The 24,544-nt window shown below is 43.8% G+C and overlaps 1 protein-coding gene across 9 annotated transcripts in view; it reads right to left on the reverse strand.

The window, feature by feature from the left end:
* FAXC (failed axon connections homolog, metaxin like GST domain containing) overlaps positions 1 to 19,994 on the reverse strand; it is a 79,438-nt gene extending 59,444 nt beyond the window's left edge. For 5 of the 9 annotated variants that reach the window (XR_015251418.1, XR_015251417.1, XR_015251416.1 and 2 more), the window contains exons 1-3: positions 19,063 to 19,890; positions 12,927 to 13,062; positions 8,426 to 8,506 (exon numbers count right to left, since the gene is read on the reverse strand). Coding sequence is in view for 5 of the 9 variants with exons in the window: in XM_086707473.1 (XP_086563599.1) it covers positions 8,426 to 8,506; positions 12,927 to 13,062; positions 19,063 to 19,328 (483 nt within the window). In the remaining 4 variants the exon portion in view is untranslated. Of the gene's footprint in view, positions 1 to 8,425; positions 8,507 to 12,926; positions 13,063 to 19,062; positions 19,891 to 19,972 lie in introns of those variants that run through there. The other 4 variants (XM_086707476.1, XM_086707475.1, XM_086707477.1 and 1 more) reach the window with 4 other exon arrangements.
* Positions 19,995 to 24,544: the final 4,550 nt, after the last annotated feature.

Below are 24,544 nucleotides of genomic sequence, written 5' to 3' on the forward strand. Positions count from 1 at the left end.
ACTCAGCAATGAAGAGGAATGAACTACTGATACACTCAATAACACAGATGAATCTCAAAACAATGTTGCTACGTGAGATAAACCAGACACAGAAAGAGTACTTGCTGTAGGATTCCACTCATATAAAACAAACCCCAAATAAAACAAACTCATCTATAGTGACAGAAAGCCAACCTATATTTGCTAGGGATGATGGGAGACAGGCAGGGACAGGATTACAAAGGAGCACAGAAATCTGGGGGGTAAGGGATACTTGCTATCCTGACTATAGTGATGTTCACTTGAGTATTTACATGTCAAGATTTACCAAGTTATACATTTTAAATACGGGCAACTTATTATATGTCCATTATATCTCAATAAAGCTTTTTCTTTAAAAAGACAGCATGAGACAAATTTTAAATGTATCAACCCTCTACATCTTTAAACTTTTCTCTGAAATAGAGATCAGCAAACGTTTTCTGTGAAAGACCAGCCAGTACATTTCAGGCAGGCCATGGGGGCCTCTGTCACAACTCAACTTCACAGTTGTAGCATAAAAGCAGCCACAAACAATATAGATACGAACGAGTGTGGCAGTAAAGGGTTGTTTGGGGGCAGTGAAGTTTTCATTTCCTTTTTGACTTTTTTCAACTACTTAAAAATATAAAAGTCCTTCCTAGTTCACAGGCCCGATTTGATCCACAAACCTATAGCCTGCTGACCTCTGCTCAAGGGGTATCCAGTAACCCTCATCGCATCCTCGAGAAACAAAATAATCTTAAATTACCATTTGCATCAAGCCCTGGACAAGTAGATACCTCCTTGCAAAGATGACAGAAAACTCTGCCAGGGCCCCACTCAAGAAGACACCTAGTCAAATCCTCCTTTTGGGCTCAAAACCAAAATTTACTGAGAAATGAAAAAACTACTGTTTTTTGTGGGAAACCATTGGGTTTAACAATGGTAACTATCATTCTAGTTTTCACCCAAATCACAGCAAGGTTTGCGCATGAATTTCCCCCAAAACCAAACCATATATCTCACCACAAGGGATAAAAACATAGAATGTTGCCAGTTTTCTAAGTCAAGTCTCTCTGTGTCTAGAAATTTTGCTTGCCAATTGCACGTGATATATACTAAGCATACCTGAAGACTATGTTGGCCTCCAGCAAGATAACAGGGTTACAGCTGGATATCATGGCCCTTAAAGGCAATTATCTATTTAAGCCCACAGAACTGAGCTTAGACTATGCTTGAAGATCCTGGGCTTCTCAAACCTTTGAGGTAATATCACTTTTCTGCAGAGTTGAGCAGGTACTAGTTAAATGTTGCCACTCCTGTCTTTGGTAGAGAATAATGGGGACTTTGACTGGTCCCTGTCTCTTGGTATGCTGTATCTCATTGCTTATTCTAAAGAAATTCATTCTGTGCCTAGCCTAGAAAAGGGAGTTATTGGGGCTGCTATTAGCCATATGTTTTTGTTGTGATTTGGAAAACAGAACATCCTCTGGGTAAATAGAGTCTATGCCAGGGTTCACAGCTTGGCAAGCAGAAGTGGGTCCAGATGTCGCCCCTACTCCCTAGCCAGGCTCTGTTGTGCAGTGAACAACCTGCACAACAATACATGGCAACCCTAGACATTTCCCTTGATGTTGACCAGGAGAAATGTCACATGCCTCTAAAAGTTGCTATTACATCAGACATTCTCATGTGTACACTAAAGATCTAGATTTACCATATAACATAGCACCTCTTTCAGATCACCCTTGATAGCACCCATATCCTTCTAACACAGCCCCTTCAGGATTCTTGTCATTTGCAGATGGATTCTATCCTGCACACTGACACCAGAGGAAACTGCAATGCAAACAGCAGAGAGAGAAATTTCTGTGCTGCTCAAAATTATCCAGTGGTTTTACATGGGGCTATTCTAACCCTTTGCACATAGCAGTCTAGGCCTATGCCCTCTAGCTGCTGCCCACCTGCCCAGCCCCCTTGCTATCAACCCCTCCGGTTTCCTGGATTTCAAACTGCCCACACCCATGTCAAGGTCTTTGCCACCCCTCTGACTTTGCACACTCTTTACCTTTTACAGGGATCCTTTTCCCCAACCTCTGCCAAGTCGTATCTATCCTAAAATATTTAGTTCAAATTTCACCTTGTTGGTGAACTATTTCTCCCAGGTGCAACCATCATCTCCTTTCCTCCATGCTTCTGTCATGCAGCGTACGTTCCCCTCTTCTTATAATATTACTGTTTGTACCTCTGCCTTTCCTTCTGAACCAGCCCCTCTCTGAGTATTTGGTACATTTTTATCTAGATCGCTTTTAAAAACTGGATTAGCAAAAATTAGTGGCTGACTCTTACGGAAATGAAAGTTCTAGTAGGTCATTATCATCAAAAATTTTATTTTTAGAGGGGCGCCTGGGTGGCGCAGTCGGTTAAGCGTCCGACTTCAGCCAGGTCACGTTCTCGCGGTCCGTGAGTTCGAGCCCCGCGTCGGGCTCTGGGCCGATGGCTCGGAGCCTGGAGCCTGTTTCCGATTCTGTGTCTCCCTCTCTCTCTGCCCCTCCCCCGTTCGTGCTCTGTCTCTCTCTGTCCCAAAAATAAATAAACGTTGAAAAAAAAAATTAAAAAAAAAAAAAATTTATTTTTAGAAACAGAAAAAGCATTTGACAAAATTTAACATCGATTCATGGTAAAAAGTCTCAACAAAGTGGGTATAGAGGGAACACACCTCAACAGAATAAAGACCATATATGAAAAACACACAGCTAGCATCATAGTCAATGGTGAAAAGCTGAAAGCTTTTCCTCTAAGATCAGGAACAAGGCAAGGATGCCCACTCTTGTCACTTTTATCCAACATAGTACTGGAAATCCTAGCTGTAGCAATCAACCAAGGAAAATAAATCAAAGGCATCCAAATTGTTAAGAAATAAACTGTCACTATTTGTGGATGACATGATACTAAATATGGAAAACCCTAAAGACTCCACCAAAAACCTATTCAAATAAATTCAGTAAAGTTGCAGAATACAAAATTAATATACAGAAATCTGTTGCATCTCTATACATTAACAATGAACTAGCAGAAAGAGAAATTAAGAAAACAATCCCACTTACAATTGCATCAAAAAGAAAAAAATACCTAGGAATAAATTTAACCAAGGAGGTAAAAGACCAATACTCTGAAAACTAGAAGACACTGAGGAAAGAAACTGAAAGGCAACACAAATGAATAGAAAGGTATCATCTTGCTCATTGATTAGAAGAATTAATACTGTTAAAATGTCCACTCTACCCATAGCAATCTACAGATTCAATGAAATTCCTATCAAAATACCATTAATATTTATCAAAGAACTAGAATGAATAATCCTAAAATTTGTGTAGAACCACAGAAGACTCTGAATACCAAAGCAATCTTGAGAAAGAAGAACAAAGGCATCACACTCCCTGATTTCAAACTATACTACAAAGCTACAGTAATCAAAACACTATGGGTACTGGCACAAAAACAGACACATAGATCAAGATCAACAGAACAGAATAGAGAGCCCGGAAATAAAACCCATGCTTATACCGTTAATTACATGAGAAAGGAGGCAAGAATATATGAAGGAAAAAAGACAGTCTCTTCAATAAATGGCACTGGAAACCTAGAGACCTACATGCAAAAGAATGAAACTGGACAGCTTTCTTACATGATACACAAACTCAAAATAGATTAAATATCTAAATGTAAGACCTGAGACCATAAGACTTCTAAAAGAAAACACAGGCAGTAATCTCTTGGACATCAGCCTTAGCAATATTTTTCTGGATCTGTTCCCTCAGGCAAGGGAAACAAAGGCAAAAATAAGCAACTGAGAGTACATCAAACTAAGAAGCTTTTGCACAGCAAAGGAAACCATCAACAAAACAAAAGGGCAACCTACCGAATGGGAAAAAAATATTTGCAAATGATATATGCAATAAGGAGTCATATATAAATATATAAAGAACTCCTACAATTCAACACTAAAAAAATTTTAAAAAACTGATTTTAAAAAGGTCAGAGGACCTATACAGGCATTTTTCCAAAGAAGATGCTTACACGGCCAACAGATGCATGAAAAGATGCACAACATCACTAATCATCAGGAAAATACGAATCAAAACCACAATGAGATATGACCAGTCAGAATGGCTAGTATCAAAAAGTCAAGAAACAACAGATGTTGGCGAGAACATAGAAAAAAGGAAACCCTCATGTACTGTTGGCAGGAATGTCAATTTGTGCAACCACTATGCCAAACAGTTTGGAGGTTCCTCCAAATTAAAGACAGAACATACAATCCAGTGATTCCACTACTAGGTATTTACCCGTAGAAAACAAAAACACTAATTTGAAAAGACATAGGCTCCTCTAGGTTTACTGCAGCATTATTTACAATAGCCAAGGTATGGAAGCAACCTAAGGGTCCATCAATAGGTAAATGGATAAAGAAGATGTGGGATAGATACACCAATAGATAGATAGATAGATAGATAGATAGATAGATAGATAGATAGATACATAGATAGAGAGACAGACTGAGAGACAGTGGAATATTACTCAGCCATAAAAAAGAATGAAATTTGCCCTCTGAACAACATTGATAGACCTACAGGGTATTATGCCAAGCGAAATAAATCAGACAGAAAAGACAAATACCATATCATTTCACTTATCGGTGGAATCTAAAAAACTAACCCAAACACACAAACCAGAAACAGACTCATAAAAACAGAAAACAAACTGGTGATTGCCAGGGGGAAGGGATGTAGGGGTCAGGCAAAGTAGGTAAAGGGGATTAAGAAGCACAAACTTCCAGTTCTAAAATAAATAAATCATAGTGATGAAAAGTACAGCATGGGGAATATAGTCAATAGTATTGTAGTAACTTTGTATGGTAACAGACGGTAACTACACCTACTGTGGGATTTTATGACGTGTAGAATTGTCAATCACTAGGCTGTACACCTGAAACTAACGTAACGTTGTATGTCAACTATACTCCAATAAAAATAAAAATAACAAAATACCAGCTAAAAAGAAATGTATTTTGCTTACTAGGTAAAAAAAAGCAGAAAATAATACTTTAGAGACACTATGACCATACCTAATTAAAAATGAGATGAATTCTATTTTTTCAAAAAACATTTAAAAAAGAAACACAAAAATGTCTAAAGTAACCGGCAAGACTATGAGATGCAGATGATCTTTCCATGAATTTCAATTCTTCAGAATGTGGTTTTGTTACTTTTAAAATAAAAGTGTTTATTTTAAAAAGAATACTTAATTTTCTTTAACTTCCTTAAATATATTAAAGAACTCCTGGTCTGTTTTATTTAAGCAATTGGAGTCTGACTGGGCCCATTGAGGGGAGTTTCTGAAAGTAATTTTGAGAAGAAAAATGAAGAGGTAAAACCTCTGTATTATTTCTGAGCTGAAGTTTCCCCCTGTAAGTCTGCCCTGGGTGAGATTAATCTATACTTACACTACATTATTAGCAAAGCAGTGAAAACCATAGGCTTTGTGTTTAAAAGTCTGGTTCCATCATTTATTCAGTGTGACCCTGGTCCCTCTCTGAGTCTCCCTTAATCTTCCCTGGGCCTCAATTTCCTCAACTACACAATGGGGATATCAAGAATCATAGGAGTAAATGAGAAAATGCACAATGAAGTGTTTGACAAGTGCCTTCATCAGAAGTATTAACATTACCATCACCATTTGGAAATGCAGAATGTGAAACGTTAAAAGAAATCCCAAAGTCTTGGGACACTGACTTGCTACATTAGCCATGGTACCCCAACTTTTCAGCTAAATATATATCCATTACATTCACTGCACCCCTGGAGCCATCTTGAAAGGTCTCCCACTGGCTAAATTTCAGATATTTGAGAAATTCTGTGGATTATACCACATTGGAAAAAAAAGTCCATGCATCCACTGTTACGAAATAATAAGAAATATATACGTTGGTCTCTGCTCCCAGTTCTCAGAACTTAGCTCCTAAAAGCCTTATAAAAATTCATAAATGATAAAAGCACTAGGACAAGAGCTCCTAGAAGCATCTTTCGTGTTAATGAGGTGACTCTGGGTGGGCTCCTTGGATGGCTTTTAGATGGTGGCAGGTCACCACAAAAAACAAACCTTTTGATTAGAAACCAGGAATTTTCAGCCCCACCCCCTCCTCCATCCTCTCTGGGACTGGAAATAGAGTTAATGATTGATCACGTCTATGTGAGGAAGCCATAAAATCCCAAGAGCTTCCAGTGGGCAAAAACACCCATAGAGGGAGGGTGACCCACCCCAACTCCACAAGGACAGAAGCTTCTACACTGGGACCCTCCCACACCTCACCCTAAGTATGACTTCATCTGGCTGTTCATTTGTTGTTGTTGCTGTTGTTTTTAATGTTTGTTTATTTATTTATTTCTGAGAGAGGGAGACAGAGAATCCCACGCTGCTGGCACAGAGCCCGACGTGGGGCTTGATCTCACGAAACCCGGGATCATGATCCAAGGCAAAATCAAGAGTCAGACACTAAACAGACTCAGCCACCCAGGCACCTCAATTCATTTGTATCTTTTACTGTAGTCTTTAATAAACTGATAAACAGAAGTGTTTCCCTGAGTTCTGTAGAGGGGGAGGGATATAGTCTGTGAGACTGAGCCTTTAAAGTGTGGGATCTGACAGTGCATCCAGGTAGAGTATCAGAACTGAATCAGATTGTAGGACACCCAGAGGGTGTCACAGAGAGTTGCCTGGCGTTGGGGAAGAACCTCCTCACATCTGTCAGAAGTGCCAGAAATGAAGGGTTTCATGTTAGTAGTAAAGGAGACTCACAAGAAACACACAATAGGGAAAAACTGGGTTTTCCCCTGTGTAAGAAGGAAAAAACTTGAGTACTTCTCCTTACAACTATGTATTGTAGCTTTGTAAACAAAATATCCATATTTTCTTATGTTTTTATTTATTTTGAGAGAGACAGCATGCAAGCAGGGGAGGGGCAGAGAGAGAGGGAGGAAGAGAATCCCAAGCAGGCTCCAGGCTGTTGCACAGAGCCTGATGCAGGCATGACCTGAGCGGACATTGAGGTCAGATGCTTAACCAACTGAGCCACCCAGGTGCCCCAATGTCCTTATTTTTTGGAGATGCCTACTGAAGTACTGAAGAGCAAAGTGTCATGATGCCTGCAGCTTACTTTCAAATGGTTCATAAAAAATTGTTCACAAAGGTATACATAAAGAGAAATAAAGCAAAAATAGGCAATAACTGGTGAATCTAGGTGAAGGTCATATGGGTATTATAGTACTATTCTTTTAGCTTGTCTTTAGAAAATTTCAAAACAAAAAGATGGTGGGGGAAAACAGACAGGATCAGCAAGTAAACAGAACCATCAAAAGTTAGGGCTGAAAGCCAAAGCAGAGAGTTCCTAAGGAGCCATTTTCTTTCTTTTTCTTTCTCCTATTTAAAAAGAATCATCGTGTGAAATACATGCTTCCTCTACAACCAGTTATGGCAAATGATGTAGGTGTCCTTATCCATGTCCAGAGAAATGTATGGAAGGGAGACCAAAGTATCAGTGATGGTAACCTCCAGCTAGTAGGATGGCAGGTGACTTTCATTTTCCACTTACACTTTTGTGTAAGTATTGTTTGAAATTCTTATCAGGACTATATGGCATCTACGTGTAATCAGAACAACACCAGTAAAGCTATTTTCATTTTAGAAAAAAAAAAAATTATCCATATCTGCAGGACCCCAATATGAATCTGTAATTATTACAAAATGAAAAGTTTTTGAAATTGACCTACCAATATTTATAGCCTGATTTTTAAAAGATAATAACTGTGGCCAATAGATCAGGCTTTAAAAAAAAAAAAAAGGCCTTGTGAGTTCCTACTAATGGTCATCAAATATTTATTCCAGTCCCTCTTAGGTTACAAAATAAAGAAGCTTCAACTATAAAGTTGTGCTCTTAGGAATATGGCATTTTAACCTTTTTTTTCTTTTTTTTAAGGCACAGCGCAAAGAAGGGGCAGAGAGTAGAGCTCTCTGGATCTCTGACAAAATGCCTCTGCACAGACGAGTCCAGGCGCTGAGCCCTCCAGCACCTCCCAGGCACCACTTACATGAGCACAAACCCTCACTGATGGCACACAGGTCCCCAGGCACGTGGGACAGGCACGGAGCATCCCTTTCTAAACCACAGAACCATTTTTCTGTTACCTAAATCTCCGCCCAATCTGACCATCCCTTCCATTTATTTTCCATAGAGACCTCACAGAAGAAAAAGCACACCTACACCTTTCTTTAAAAGAAAAAAAAAAATTATACACACACACACACACACACACACACACACACACACACACAGGAAATAATAATTTTGCAAGGGGTAAGCGGTCACCTCCTCAAAGGCCTCTGTAACAGCTTCAGGCTTCATGGTGAGATGTGTGCCTGCTGCTCCAGACACACTAACTAAAAGCAGCTGCAACACGAACAAAGGTAGTTAGGCTACTGGTAAGGACAGGGCCACAGCAGTCAGTACTTGCAGGCGTGAAGACAAGAAGGGAAAGGGGAGCACGCCCTGGCAGCTGCCACAGCCCCGCAAACAGCAGAACTGCTTCATCGACGGTGGGGGCGGGGAGGGGGGGGCGCAAGAGACCCAGGAGCCACGAGAGGCTACCGAGCACAACGTTTGGTATTGGCACCCTGACTGCCCCAAAGCTGCCAAGGCTGATGGATATGATTTAGTCAAGAGTGATGATAGGACAGAGACAGGCAGCTGCTGGGTAGCAGTTCCTTCCTTCAGTGTGAGCCCCTCAGTGACATATGCTTTCCAGTGCCGACTGCCAACACCAAGCTGAACAGTGATCTTTGAACTCTGATCCACCGCCTTTAGATGGTTCAAGATTTGTCTGTCTTTAGTGCTATTTTATCCTCTATTCCTGCTTTCAAAGTCCTGAATGATCTCTCTGTTCCTCTCTCCAGACTCAGCCCTTGCATTCCAGTTCCCAGTCATAAAGAACCTCCTTCTGTCCCCCAAATACCACATGCCCTCCCAGGGCCCCTCACCCGAAGCCCAGGTCAGGTGCCGCTCCGACACACCCCCAGTGGGGCCGCCAAGCCAAGAGGATGCCCGCCTCTCATCCCAGCCCCGCCTTAGGAGAATCACTACCACCCCACCCCTTCTCTTCTGTAGAGAAACTGGCTCAGAAAGCAGAGGCCTGGGGGCGTCAGCAGTTGGAGGGGTAACGTCACTATCAGGGAAGCCAAAAGCTTGGCTCCCGCTGTTACTGGCTAAGGAGACCACCTCCTCCCAATGCTGCTACTTTGTAAGACCAGTAGGAGGCATTTGGAGGAGTGGTTTGGGGATGCCTGGGGCTCACCTCCTTACTTTTCCTACATCCCCTCAGAGGCTAAGCTTTCGCCCTTGCCCCCTACAAATTCCCAGGTAGGGAAGGTGACATCTCTGGTAAAAGGAAATCGCAAACAAAAATAGACACCTGAGGCATACAACCACTATAACAGAAGAACAACAGACTGAATAAATACAACATGACGCAGGATTATGGGGACAGACCAAACAGTTTTAATTGGCATAATAAATGTCATCTAAGGTATAAGAGAATAAGTTGTAATACAAACACAGGAGAAGTATTACGAAGAAAAATAAAAGTGGACCTCAATAGATAAATAGTATGACAGATACAAGAAGAGAACAGAGTGGTACAATGGCTCAGAAAGGTGAATTCACCCAGAAGGAAGAAGAATGAAGGAGTATGTTCAAAAATACAGAAAATAAAGGCAGAGATTCAGTATCTGGATAATAAGGCACAAGAAAGAAGGGTAGAGGTGCCTGGGCGGCTCATTCGGTGAAGCATCTCCTCCTGATTGGCTCAGGTCATGATCTATCTCACCATTCGTGAGATCGAGCCTCATGTTACGCTCTGTGCAGACAGCATGGAACCTGCTTGGGATTCTCTCTCCTTCTCTCTCTGCCCCTCCCTTGCTCTCTCTCACACTCTCACTTTCTCTCTCTCAAATAAACTTAAAAGAAAAAAACTTACAAAAAAGAAGGGTAAAACAAATAAAAAAAGGAAGAAGAATTTGAAGAAAATTAGTAATTCCCCAGAATTAAAAAAAAAGATTAGGACTTCAGACTAAAAGAGTTTAGAAAGGACCAAACAAGATACATAAAGACCCACACCAAGGCATATCATAGTGAAATCTAAGTATGTCAAGATTAGATGCAAATTCTAAAAGCTTCCAGAGAGAAAGAGAAAAAGAATCAGACTGACATCATATTTTTCAATAGCAATATCAATGCAGAAAGACAAAGGAATAATACTTCTACAGCCCTGAAGGAAAAGAACTTTGAACGTATGTGTGTCAAATGTGAGGGCATAATGAAGACGTCGTCAGGCACACAGAGCCACTAGAAGTTCACTGCATAATAAGCCTCACTGGAGGCTCAATCGGAAAATATCAAGGACTTGCTCTAATAAAAAGAAATAATCCTGGCAGAGAAGATATATGGGAAATAAGGCTAGTCAGAAACTTAGTAAGGTTTATTGCTGAAAGAGAGCCAGGATTTCCAAAATCCCAGAATGAAAACATTAGACAACATCACACTTGGGATCAGGGCTGGGAAAAGAGAGACCCAAGAGTCATGTGAACCTGTAACACACTCGTATCATCAGAGGACCAACACAGCATTTGAGAAATGGGGAGAAATAAGTAAACTCAAATTTGGATCTTCAGAGAAACCACCAGAACGACATAAATAGAATTTGCTTTAAATGACAAAGTTTTTCTTTTATCTATCCATTACAAAGCAGGAAATGAGAAAAAAAAAGTATGATAAGGAGAAAAATACTAAATAATATGTTAGAGGGGTACCTGGGTGACTCAATTGGTTACATGTCCAACTCCTGATTTTGGCTCAAGTCACGACCCTATGGCTCATGAGTTTGAACCCTGCGTTGGGCTCTGCTCTAACAGCACAGAACCTGCTTAGGATTCTCTCTCTCTCCCTCTCTCTTTGCCTCTCTTTCTCTCTCTCCCTCTCTCTCTCAAAATAAATAAATAAACTTTAAGTAAGATGTTAGAAATAAGTCATAGTAAGAGAATAATTACAAGCATAAATGGAAAAACTCACCGGTTAAGGAGTCTTAGATTGGCTATAAGTAATACATTGCCCATGAAAGACAATACACAAAAAATAAAGAGGATGGGGAAGGATATCCCAAGCAATTATGAACAAAAAGAAAGGTAGAGAATCAATCTCAATATCTGATAATATAAAATTCAAGATTACAAAAAGAGGGGAGGGGCGCCTGGGTGGCTCAGTCGGTTAAGCGACCGACTTCAGCTCAGGTTATGATCTCACAGTTCGTGAGTTTGAGCCCCACATCAGGCTCTGTGCTGACAGCTCAGAGCCTAGAGCCTGCTTCAGATTCTGTGTCTCGCTCTCTCTCTGCCCCTCCCCTGCTCATGCTCTGTCTCTCTCTGTCTCAAAAATAAATAAAAACATTAAAAAGAATTTTTTTTTAAAGGGGGGACTCAGCTGAGTGCTATATACTGGGAAAAGAAACAAGAGAGTACAAATGTGTTCTTTCATATGATGTGTACCTAAACATATAACCTCTTGCATAAAGCAAGAAGCGAGAGAATGGCAGGAAGAAAAGATAAATCAACAAATACCGTTGGATATTTTAACCCACTCCTTTTGGAAACTGCTAGAACAGGCTAAAAAAATAAGCAGAGATATACAAGATCTAAAAAATACACTAAACACACTCAAGCAAGTAAATCTAGGGAGCTCTTCACCCAAACAGAGAATATGTAATTATTTTCAACATTTATAAAAACCAGCCACACATTAGGCTAAAGCCTCAGCAAATTCCAAAGAATCACTATCACAGAGACTATCTGCTCTGATCATAAAGTTAAAAAACAATAACAAAAACCAAAGCATTAAAATATTGTATGTGGCTAGATCTTAGCTGAAAAAGAAAAAGGGAAAATTTTTCTTAAAATACATAGAATTGAATGACAACAAAAATACAACCTGTCAAATTTGTGAGACACAACTCACAGAAAAATGTATACCTTTAACTGTGTTCCTCTTTTCATTCTTTAATGCTGAAATGAGCAAATGTTTCACTGAAAGTCATCTGAACACAACATGGAGCCCCATGGAAAAGCTCTCACAAAATCCACAACTATCTCCCTGGTGGCTTGCTGGGTGCTCTGCCCCCCCAGGATTCATGAGAGACAAAATATAATGCCGTCAAACAGAAATCTAAAGGAAAAAACCACGTGGGGCAAAGGTGGGCACCCACCTTTATTAGTAGCTGCCCAAGAGGCCTATCCAAGCTTAACCAAAGCCTACTCTATGTCAGAAAAGCAATACCATGACCCTGAGCCCTACAAAAGTCCATACCCTTTGGATCCCTCATTAAATTGAATGTAAAAATCAACAGACACTAGAATCAAGTCTCTCCTAAGTATCTAGTAAGGACTGGGCCCTGCTAATGTCACACCCACCCCTTCAGCACCAAGAGCAAGTCCTTCCCACGGTGTGAGATTAGGAACTCCCCCTCTGACATGACTGTCATGAAAATAAAACATGTTTAGGGGCTGCTGGGTGGCTCAGTCGGCGGAATGCCCGACTTCTGCTCAGGTCATGATCTCACGGTTCGTGGGTTCGAGCCCTGCCTTGGGCTCTGGGTTGACAGCTCGGAGCCTGGAGCCTGCTTTGGATTCTGCGTCTCCCTCTCTCTCTGCCCCTCCCCCCGCTCATTCTTGCTCTCTCTCTCTCTCTTTCTCTCTCTCAAAAAAAAAAAAAAATTAAATAAGCTTAAAAAATTTAAAAAAAAAAGGATACATTTGTTCACAAGTACCTGATAGGGTAAGTCAGCCATCCTTAAGTAAGTTTCCATTTTCAAACAGAAAGGAGACAAACTGGGGACACCATTGTTAGGTCTTGCAAACTGATGCAAAATAATAGCATCTTTGGAGTCAATCTCTTGCTGTTTCCTGCCAAAACCAAAACAGAAATAAAGAACAATCCACATGTTATACATACAATTCCCTTAGTTCCTCAGAGGTCCCTGATGGGTTGTAGCTCCTCCATGAACAAGCAGATCTGTTTGTCATAGGGGCTTACCTCACCCAGAAGCATTTAGAGTAGAAGCTTAGCCAAAACACGGGAGAATCTTACAAACTACCACCATGATCCCGAGGACTTAGTTAGTAACTATATATCAACCTCCTTCTGATGATAACTATACCCTATGAGCAGGAAGAGTGCTTTCTATAACAGGCCCACCTCTTCTCCAGCTGGCTATGTTTACCTGCCAGGGACAAACAAGTTGGATGGATAAAAATGATTCTGTGTGCTTACTAGGTGTCAAGCATTGTTCTAAGGGGTTCACAGGTATTATTTCACTTAATTTTCACAATAACTTTATGAGGGAGGTACTACTATTGTCCATGTTTTATAGATGAGTAAACTGAGGCAGAAAGGATTAACTTGCCCAAGGTCACATTGCTAGATGCCAGAACCTGGACTGAACCAGGCAATCAGAGTCTATGCTCTTGACCCCAGACTATATCATGAAACTGTCCATAGAACCCAAGAATAACAGCGCAGATTTACTCTGCTATGAACCAGTCTGTAGGGAATCTGAGACCTTGAATATTCTGGTCCCTCTTCCAAACTATGTGTGCCCTCACCTGGCCTCTCACCTGTGTGATACCAAGGAACCCGGCCTCTGAGCTCTCTTTCATCTTCTCCAGTTTCCCAGGGTCCCCACTCTCACCACAGGCACAGATCTTAATACCCCTGCCTCTTCCCTTCCTCCAGCCTCAGCCACATGTCTATCTTTTCCTTGGCTACTTTTTTCGGTGGGAGGATTTCCCTGGTACAGCTTTTCAACAGACACAGTATATTAGAGAAAACGTTAGATTCCAAGGGTGGACACCTGGGTACAAATCCAAGCCCTGCTTCCTACTGGCCATGTTACCCTAGGCCTCTCTCCCTCTCACACATGGAAAGTGCACACAGTATCAGTTCTGCACCAATTATCATGAGGATTAAATTTTAAAAATCTGTAAACATTGGTCAAGCTCTCAAACACTGTAGAGGAGTCATAGAATCTATTCTCATTCACAGAGTTTTAATCCCCTTAAACTACAATATCTCCTTAAACTACATCTTCCACACAGCTTCCCTCTTACGCCACCCTCAGGAACCTTTTGCAATTCCCTCCCTTCTTTCCCTCCACCCAAGCACTTCCCAGTCAGATAAGCCTGTTCCTTCTCCTTGGCCTTCCCTGGGCCTCTGCTTCCCTCACATCAGTCCCAGTCTAATCCCACACCCACTTTCACCCAAGCAAGAGACAAGCTCTTTGTATCATCATCCATGGATGCTCACTTACTATAGTATCTGCGTTCAGCGAAACAAACTCTTTTGGAGAAGTTTACTGGCAAAGCATCCATTCCACTTAAAGAGTTGAGAATGACTCAGTTTGAAAATACTGGTCAGGTCAAAAGAATAAAAATATTTGCTGTTTTCTGGCAATATTTGCTGTATAAAACAAAGATTTTCGTCTAGATGAAAGGCAGGGGAGGTCAGATACTAAAATCAAGGAGCCACTTAGACTATTCCTAGAGAGCATGAACTAGATTTGACAATTAGCTGATTTTGTCCAGGCGAATAATTCAAGTCACAGAGTGGTATTTTCATGTAAATTAGCCAGGCAAAATTTAAGAATTGTTAAGAGGGGAGATAAATATAAAATCTTCTGCTCCACTGGCCAGAAACATCTAATTCTAATGGTTAACTTGGGCCATCTCATAATAAGAATGGATGTGACAAGCATATGGCGATGACTTTGTATACATCATGCATATTATTTTATTTCATGTTGACAGTAACACCACCGAGTGGATATTGTTAGGGTTTAAATTTAGTGTATCAAACAGTAGATAAAGAAACTGAAGCTTGACAGAGGTTAAATAACTTGTCCAAGGAATATCATTTTAAGATCAGGTCATTAATAGCTCCAGATCCCAAGGTCTTAATTTTTTTTTTTTTTTAATGTTTATTTTTGAGAGAGAGACATAGAGCGTGAGCAAGGGAAGGACAGAGAAAGGGAGACACAGAATCTGAAGCAGGCTCCAGGCTCTGAGCTGTCAGCACAGAGCCCAACATGGGGTTCGAACTCACAAACCACAAGATCATGACCTGGGCTGAAAGCGGAAGCCGAACCGACTCAGCCACCCAGCCACCCCTCCAGATCCCAAGGTCTTAAGCAGTACACTGAAATGGGCAATTTCTTAGTTAATTTGACCAAAACAGCCAGTGTGACTCAGGTCGCTCAAGCCTGGAACTTTCTAATAAAAGTTATAATAGCTAATGATGGCCAACTTTTACAGAATGCTTTCTTACATGTCAAACTCTGTTCTAAGCATTTCACGTTCAACTCAATTAACTCTATAAGGAAGGCTACTGTTATTATCCCCATTTTACAGATGAGAAAACCATGTAGCCCAGAAGCTTACTCTCATATTCAAGGTTACATGGTTAAAAGCAAAGTTAGTTTGAACCCACTCTGGCTCCAGGGCCCTTCTTCCACACAGCAGGAACTACTCTCTAACTTAGGATCAGAGGAGCAGGTATTTCATAAAACACCTACATAGCTGTATTTTCTAAAGTGGCCTTATAGGGGCGCCTGGGTGGCGCAGTCGGTTAAGCGTCCGACTTCAGCCAGGTCACGATCTCGCGGTCCGTGGGTTCGAGCCCCGCGTCGGGCTCTGGGCTGATGGCTCAGAGCCTGGAGCCTGTTTCCGATTCTGTGTCTCCCTCTCTCTCTGCCCCTCCCCCGTTCATGCTCTGTCTCTCTCTGTCCCAAAAATAAATAAACGTTGAAAAAAAAAAAAATTTAAAGTGGCCTTATAATGAGAGCTGTATAAGAGGTCATCTACAGGAGCCTGGGTGGCTCAGTCGGTTAAGCATCCGACTCTTGACTGCGGCTCAGATCATGATCTCACAGTTTCGTGAGTTAGAGCCCTGTGTGGGGAGTTTCTCTCTCTTTCTCTCTCTCCGCTCCTCTCCACTGCTTGCGCTCACAAATAAACAAACAAACAAACAAGCTTTAAAAAATAGATAAAATACAATATCTTAAAAAATAAAGAATACCCACAGAGCAGCAAAACTAGCCCCTCCTCCCAACATGAAGGCTGTCACAGATGACAATGCCTCTGTGTACAGCTGGTGAGCGGTTTGTGTGTGGAGGTCAGGTGTTGGTGGACCTGTGGGCTGCTGTCATTCCCTAAGTTCTCTAGGGCAGGCTGAGCCCAAGTGCCCAACGTGCAAATGAGCTACCAACAACGAAATCATCACTTAGTCATTCACTTTATACACAACACATTTCTAAATGGATTGAATTTAAGATAACTGCTAGGCTATCCCCACTCAAGGAAATAAATAAAGTAGAGGGTTGAGGCAATATTTGTTTAAAAATACTGCAGCGGGAAAAGCATGCACAAAATCCAAACTACTCCTTTGGTTTTATACTCATGAATTTAACTCCCTAAATAATTCTCACTGGCCAGCTTTCCTTTAGACACTAGAGACCTGGCCATACACTGGGGTTAAGTCCATGCAGCAGAAAATTCAAGTGGTCACGACTTTACCGTTGCCCATGACCTCAGACATTGTGATCTTTTCCAGGTGTATTTTCCATCCTGCATATTCCGGATTGTTTGGTTTTGCTTAAACTGAGACAACTGAAACTTAAAGTTCATCCTAAATGGAAGTTTCTGTCTTGTGACCTCCGATGGTCAGTTCCAGACCTTGCTCGGTCTTTCCCCCCTATCTTTTTGTGCCACTAGAGGCTGTCAAAAACTCTGGTCCCCGCCACAGGCCTCGCTTGCCTGAGCAATGCCCCAGTTCTCTACATTTCTCCTCCTCTTCCCCCATCCAAGTTTATTTCACATCGGTACTTTCTAGGAGCCAGTGGCAAAAAAGTACAGACTCCACAGACACACATTCCCAGGTCTGGATTCTACTACTCTTACCGTGTGATCTTGGGCAAGTGTTTTAACCTCCCTCAGCTGTACTCTCCTTATCTACGAAATGGGAATCAAACATCCAACGAGAGCTGTGAGGGATAAATGAGTGCAAGGAAAGCACTTCTATGAAGAGTCCCTACTAAGGGATCAAAAACAGGCAGCCATTTTTATCATGTGCATAATAACAGGGTTGTCTACCCCATTATAACATATTTCCTACCCAGGGTTTAAACATTTGTCAAGAAACAAAAGTGAATCAACCAAGGATTAAACACGCCTCGATCTAAGTAAGTATCCAAGTAGTCCACTAAGTGGGGAAGGACACTTCTGTGGGCAGAAAGTCTTCCTTGTCCAGCAACCACACCTGCCAGGGCGTGGCCTGCTCCCAGGATGAGCTCTGGGCTACTCCCTATTTCTGCAAGGTCATTAAAGCAAGGTTTAGAGCTGGTTCAATGAAGCTGTGCCTTCACCCCCTCCACAAAGTGTTAAACCGGTGAGAAGTCACACAGTTCTGGATCCTGAAAAGGCTTTGGGCTGGAAGATAACTGAGAAACAACTGGGTTACTGTTTAAAGTACTGCACAAATGTTTTAGTTGTTCATACAGCTTGCCTCCTAACTTGGAATAGAGTTCTAAAACTAGTAGGAAATGATCTAGAGAAATAATCCACTTACAATTTTTTTACTTGGTTCAACTAGATGATTCAAGGCACTGTGCTGAGAGAATTCAATGTATATAATACGCTCAAGATAAAACTTCGCAATTATAGCTAAATAATAGTGAAAGCCAGTACTTCCCTCAGACCTAAATGATTTCCCACCCTCTCAAAGACTAGAAATATTCAAAATACCTACGTTAGCCTGTCACCATGCCCAGGAATCCCCGCAGGCCTGTTAAAGGTCACCTGTCACTGTCTTTGTTTATAGCCTATTGTGTAGGATTCCCCCGCTGGAAAAGGGCAGTGTGAACACATTTCTCGCTATTTAAAAAATACTGGCCGAAGGATTTTCTGAGCTACTGAGAACCGCTTGCTTCTGGCCTTCTCCCGGGGACAGAGGGCTCAAGCGCATGGAAATTTTAACCATAAATCGATGTATCCACAAGCCAAAGGACCATCCCAGGAGCCTATGGTATTACCCTACTCAAAGATCTCATGTCGTTCTGGATGTACCAACAGTAGGGGCCTCCATTTCCTGGTATTTCCGAGTCAGTCCTGTAAACATTCTGCGGCAGGGGATGAAACTGTTTACGGCACTGGGTGACTCCCGTGTTCCTGTCAAACACGCCCATGTGCTAGTGCTGCCCTCGGATCTTCTACTGTTCACACAACAATGGCACTGAAACCGGAATATGGTGCTTAGCGTTAAATACCTGATCAGCAGATAACCAGGTTAAGGCTGCATCAAACCTGCACACCACTACAATTGACCATGCCTCTTTAACAGGGACCCGGAGGTCTCTGGAAGCTTTTGCAATTTCAGCCTTTTGATGATGTTGACAGATGGGGAAGGATAGTGGAGAACTAGTAAAAGATAAGGTTAGTGGTTAACATTCCAGCATTATTACCAATAAACAAATAAGGCATTTCATAAAAGTGTAACTTAATATTTCTACAAGGCCTAGTTCTATTGTTGCAAACATTGCACTTAGGATCTTACTAAGGGCATTTCATAACAGACTATTTTGCTCCACAACAACCCAGAGAATTTTTGCTTTTAGCGCCGAAGGATTGGGAGACCAATGTTTTTCCCTCCCAGTACCGGGTTAATTCTCCCGTTAACTCCGAACTGCCCCTCAGGGCAGGTGACCACGGACTGCCTCTAGGGAAAGGTAAGGGCAGGATTCTTGGGCATTTTGGGCGGCGTGACCGAGAGGCTGGCACGGTCCCCCCTCGCGTCAGCCCTGCCCTGGCCAGATGCCCCTCTCGGCGCCCCTGCGCGGGGCCCTCTCTCCGGCTCACCTAATGACCAGGAGTTCGTGGAGCAGATACGCAGCTGCGGCCAGCAAAGCTCCCCCGGTCAAGTAAAGTGTTTTCTTCCACCAGGGATCGGAGCCCAGCCCTGCCATGATCCCACCGTAATCCTGCAAAGGGAAAGCGATGATGTCCCCATAAAAGGAGAAGGGCTCCTCGGACCCGGCCCACCAGCCGAAGAAGGAGACGCTCTGGTTCCAGCTCAGATCCACCACGCACGGCCTGGACGAGGCAAAGCCAACCCCCCAGTGCATGCTGCGCGGCTGGCTGCGGGCGCCCCTCCCAGGGCCCGCGCCGCCCGCATGGGAAGAGGCCGGCGCGGCCCGGCGCGGGCTCAGCGGCGCGCTGGGGGCGCGGGCGGCGCGGGCGGAGGCGACCGAGGCGGCGGCGGCGGTGGCGGCGGCGGCGGCGGCGGCGAAGGAGCAGGAAGGACGAGGGCCGCGGGCGGCGGGCCTGGCCGGCGGGGCCCCGGGGCCCTGGGCGGCAGCGGCGGCCGCCGGCTCCCCCCGCAGCGGCCTCTCCGCGCCGCTCTTTGTGTCGGCGCCTGGAGAAGGCCGCGTGATGTCATTGCTCCCCGGGGCAGGGAAACAGAGGCGGGATAAAGTCACCTACCCCGCGCCCTGCCCCCGCCCCGCATCTCCGCGGTCCGGCGGCCTCCGCCCCGGCCGGAGCTGCAGGGCTGGGCGCGCCCGGCGGGCTCCGCGCCTCCAGGCGGCACGGCCGGGAACGGCTCGGCGCGCGAGGGCTAGGGCTGCGGAGGTGCCTGGAAATGCGGCTCCGCCGGGAGGAAGCTGCAGTCAGGGCCCGGATCTCGGTCCCCCCCCAAGCCCCGGCCCGCCCTCCGCCGTCGGTCCAGCCCCTCCCGCAGGCCGGAGAGCGGGGAGCGCGCGGGACTCACCTGAGGCCGCGCCGAGTGGCAGGCAGGAGACGCCACCCGGCGGGGGCTGGGAACGAACGCCCGGATTAAGGTCGGGAATTAAGATTGTTCTGGCCATCAGGAAGGCGCTGTGTATTTGCATAATTTATAAAAACACTCTTATTACAGGGCACAGTTACCTAGGCTTTGGCCATGTGCTCACGGAGAGGAGAGCTTGTCTGGTTTGACAAGTAACAGCAACAATGCACCCTAGAGAGATTTCCCCTCTGGCAGACCCAGCTCAAGTCTTTCCCCCTTTGAAGTCATGGGGAGAACCCGCAGAGGTGGGTGTTTTGGTTTGTTTTCCTTTTCTTTTCGGTGCAGAAAATCTCGCAAACTCTGTGTGTGTGTGTGTGTGTGTGTGTGTGTGTGTGTGTGTGTGTGTGTGTGTGTGTGTGTGTGTTTTCAATTTTCTTCCATTAACTTCATGGTTAATTTCATTTTTAAAAGTTCGTAAGTCTAGGGGCACCTGGGTGGCTCAGTCAATGCAGCATGGGACTCTTGGGCTCAGGTCAAGATCTCACAGTTTGCGGGTTTGAGCCCTGCATCAGGCTCTGAGTTGACAGCGTGGAGCCTGCTTGGGATTCTCTCTCTCCCTGTCTCTGTGCGCTTCCTCTCTCTCTCTTTTTCAAAATAAATAAACTTAAAAAGATCGTAAGTCCAAACAATAGGGTCATGTTTCATGGTTTTATGATATACACATGAATTTTAGCAAGAGCATGGATAGCTTAAAATTGTTTGGAGGAACTGAAAAAGAAATTCAAGTCGGGGATTTATCTGTCACTCCCAAGGTGAAAGGATGGATGTGGGAACCCTCCAAGCTTTCTCCTGAGAGGGCTGACGCTGGAGTGAAGGAAAGCTCCCCCTTCCCTTCTACTTCCGCTGCCACATCAGCCCTTTAGAAGAGCAGGGAATGCTGTCATATTCCTAAAACATGGACTTTTTGCCAGCCTGAAGGTACTAACCAGGATTGGGGAGGGGTCCCATACAGCAGTGTGTAGGTACCCCTGACCTCTCCGGAAGAAGGAGTGTGTGTACTCAGAAGTGGAACTCCTTTGTGCAGGTTGTGGGAGTGAAACCCAAGGGCCTGCTGGAGTGACACAGGTGGTCACCAGATTCCTCCAGGGAGAAGGACCAGAAGGCTTCGGGGCCTCGTTCACAAGAAGCAGAGTGGGCAGGTTCGGGATCAGAGCAGAAATGCTCTGTGCCCAGATGAGACAAGGAGCTGACACCAGCTATTCTTCATTCTTCTTCTGTGACCTTCCACAGAGCACTCAGCCTTTGCTCCCATTAAATGTGGAGCCAATATTTAAGAAGTAACCGTTTGTTTTTCGGTACTGAGCTCTATGACTGAGTGTTTAGGTTCAGTCACGGGGATGAGCATAAGTTACCTTCAGTGAAGCCTTCATGGAAGGCAAAAGAGAGAATCAATACTGGCAAAATCTGTGTCTGGGAAACAAGTTAGAAACCAGACGAAGTTGAATGGTCTGATCCCAAGAGCCACTTACTGCATTTTACTGTCACAGCTCTTCTGGTAGGCCAACCTACCCCACTCACTCTTGGGGGCCTGTGGACATTCCTGGACTTGTCAGATCCTCTTTGAACATTATGTGGCCTTTGGCTCAAGTGTGGTTTACATTTTCAGAGACACCATGAGGTGAACTATTTTTAGATGCATGTATAAATAAATTCTGTGAGAAAAACTAGAATATAATCTTAATCTGATGCAGATTAAAAGTTAGCTTTTAGACCTGTGACAGAGAAGAAAGATTATTAAAACTCAGCTTGTATAAAAGTGAAAGGAGGCAGGGGCGCCTGGGTGGCACAAAGTGGTGGGCTCTTGATCTTGGCTCAGGTCGTGATATCACAGTTCTTGAGTTCGAGCCCTGAATCAGGCTCTCCCACGATGGCGACTCAGAGCTTGCCGTGGATTCTATCTCTCCTTCTCTCTGCCCCTGCCCCACATGTGTGTGTCTGTTTGTGTGTGGGGGTGTGTGCAAGCACACACGCATACACACGCACATGCTCTCTCCTTCTGTCTCAAAATAAATAAACTTTAAAAAAATTTTAAGGGCGCCTGGGTGGCTCCATCGGTTAAGCGTCCGACTTCGGCTCAGGTCATGATCTCAAGGCTTGTGGGTTTAAGCCCTGCATCGGGCTCTGTGCTGACAACTCGGAGCCTGGAGCCTGCTTCGGATTCTGTGTCTCCACTCTCTCTGCCCCTCCCCCATTCATGCTCTGTCCCTCTTTGTCTCTCAAAAATGAATAAACGTTAAAAAATTTTTTTTAACGTTTATTTATATTTGAGAGATAGAGCATAAGCAGGGGAAGAGGCAGAGACAGAGGGAGGCACAATCCGAAGCAGGCTCCAGGCTCCGAGCTGTCAGCACGGAGCCCGACTCGGGGCTCGACGCGGGGCTCGAACTTGTGAACTGTGAGATATGACCTGAGCCGAAGTTGGACACTAAAATGACTGAGCCAGCCAGGCGCCCCTAAAAAAAATTTTTTTTTAATTCTCTAAGGTGAAAGGAGGCAGGAATCTCTGAGGAGTCAATAGATACAAGAGGTGGACAAAAGTTTGGTATGAGAACGTGAGAACAAGGCTCTGAGGAAAAGGAAAGCATCTATAGCTGTGAAGGCACAGCAGCCATGCAAGCCTTAGCCAAACTTTGTGCAAGATCAGACTGAGTCCTACATGGAAAAGCTGCTCCACAAAGGGGTGCAATCCAGCCACAAAGAGAAGGAAGGGAGGCAGGGACTCAGCCCCAGAGCAGTGGTGGTGGTGTAACTAACAGCCAGAGGGGAACTGAACAGAACTGGGTTAACAGAAGAGCTGAGGAGATGGACTCTTCAAAGAATGGCCGCTCAGAACCCCCTGTGTAGAGCCAGATCCCAGGCTGAATCCCCAGGGGCTGTGTAGGAACCGTGCCCTACAGGGTGAAGGTATAGAGAACTAAATATGTCTGACTTCCAGCTCCCCTCCTAGGACTCCTTCAGCTACAGAAATGGTATGAAGACCGTGGGAGCCAGATGGACATCTTCACTCCACCCCTTCCGCAACCGCCATCAATTCTGACTGCCTTGGTGTCATGACCATGGATATAAGCTCCACACTAGAGGGATCTTACTATTTTTCTTTCTAAAGGACTTTGTTTCACTAACTCTAATTGAGGTTTTACAAGATAGGAAAAGGGAAGGGACTAATATTTATTGAACCCCTGTCTGTCGATATTTTTTTCAGTAACTTTTCAAAACAACCTGTATTAGATGAGTATTGCCATCTCCATTTACAAATGAGAAAAGTGAGGCAAAGAGACATAAATTAACAAGTTCAATTCCCACAGCTAGGTAATGATTCACAGCCAAGATTCAAACCCAGTGTCTCACACCAGGAGCTCTTTGAGCTTCCTACCACTTGGGGTATTTCTCAAGTGCCAGGGCTGGTGCCCTGTCCATGGCAATCCTTCTTTACACCATTCTGTTCTGAACTATGTCTAAATCCGATGGTTCTAAAGCCTCAATGCCTACCAGTTATACTGTCACCTTTTGAGAAAGGTGGATTCAGACAGTTCCTTACGCCAATATTGCTATGCCTATGTTATGCTTCGCCATGACAATATGACAAGGGACAAGTAAATCAGTGCTTCCTGAACTTGTATATGTATCAGCTGGAGCTCTGCCATTATGATCAAATAAGAAACAATTGATCGGTTCTTCTCCAACATTAGTGTGCAAACATTAGCTTGCATATGAAATACATGGCATCTTTTTAACATACAAATTATTTTTTTAATGTTTATTTTATTTATTTTGAGAGAGAGAGAGAGAGAGAGGAAGCAGGGGAGGGGCAGATAAAGAGAGAGACTCCCAAGCAGGCTCCACACTTCATCAAAGAGCCCAACAGGGTCTCAGTCTTATGAACCATGAAATCATGACCTGAGCTGAAATCAAGCGTCTGCCACTTAACCAACTAAGCCACCCAGGCGTCCCTTAACATACAAATTCTAACTCAGTAGTTCTGGTGTGAGGTCTGAAATTCTGTATTTTTAACAATCTTCCTGGTAAGACTAAACCATACTTTGATTAACAGTGGCCTAGACCAGGGGCGCCTGGGTGGCTCAGTGGGTTAAGCGTCAGACTTCAGTGTCAGACTTCAGCTCAGGTCATGATCTTGGGCTCTGTGAGTTCAAGTCCCATGTCCGGCTTGGTGCTGACAGCTCAGAGCCTGGGGCCTGCTTCGGATTCTGTGTCTCCCTCTCTCTCTCTCTGCCCCTCCCCCACTCATGCTTTGTCTCTCTCGCTCTCAAAAATGAATAAATGTTAAAAAAAAAACAACAGTGGTCTAGACCACTGGCTTATGAGGAGGATCCAAGAGTCTGCCCAAAAGGGACCACCCCAACCCATGTTCTTTTTTTTTTTTCAATTGGCAAGTGTTTATTTTTGGTTTTAATATTAGTTTAATAGGACTTCCAAAGCAGTTTAATAGGACTTCCAAAGCAAAAATATTGAATTTTATATCATTCCTTTGGATTTCATATCTTTTACGTGTTCTTT

This window comes from Puma concolor, chromosome B2, assembly GCF_028749965.1.
Source record: "Puma concolor isolate L17-30 chromosome B2, mPumCon1.1.hap2, whole genome shotgun sequence".
Taxonomy (NCBI): domain Eukaryota; kingdom Metazoa; phylum Chordata; class Mammalia; order Carnivora; family Felidae; genus Puma; species Puma concolor.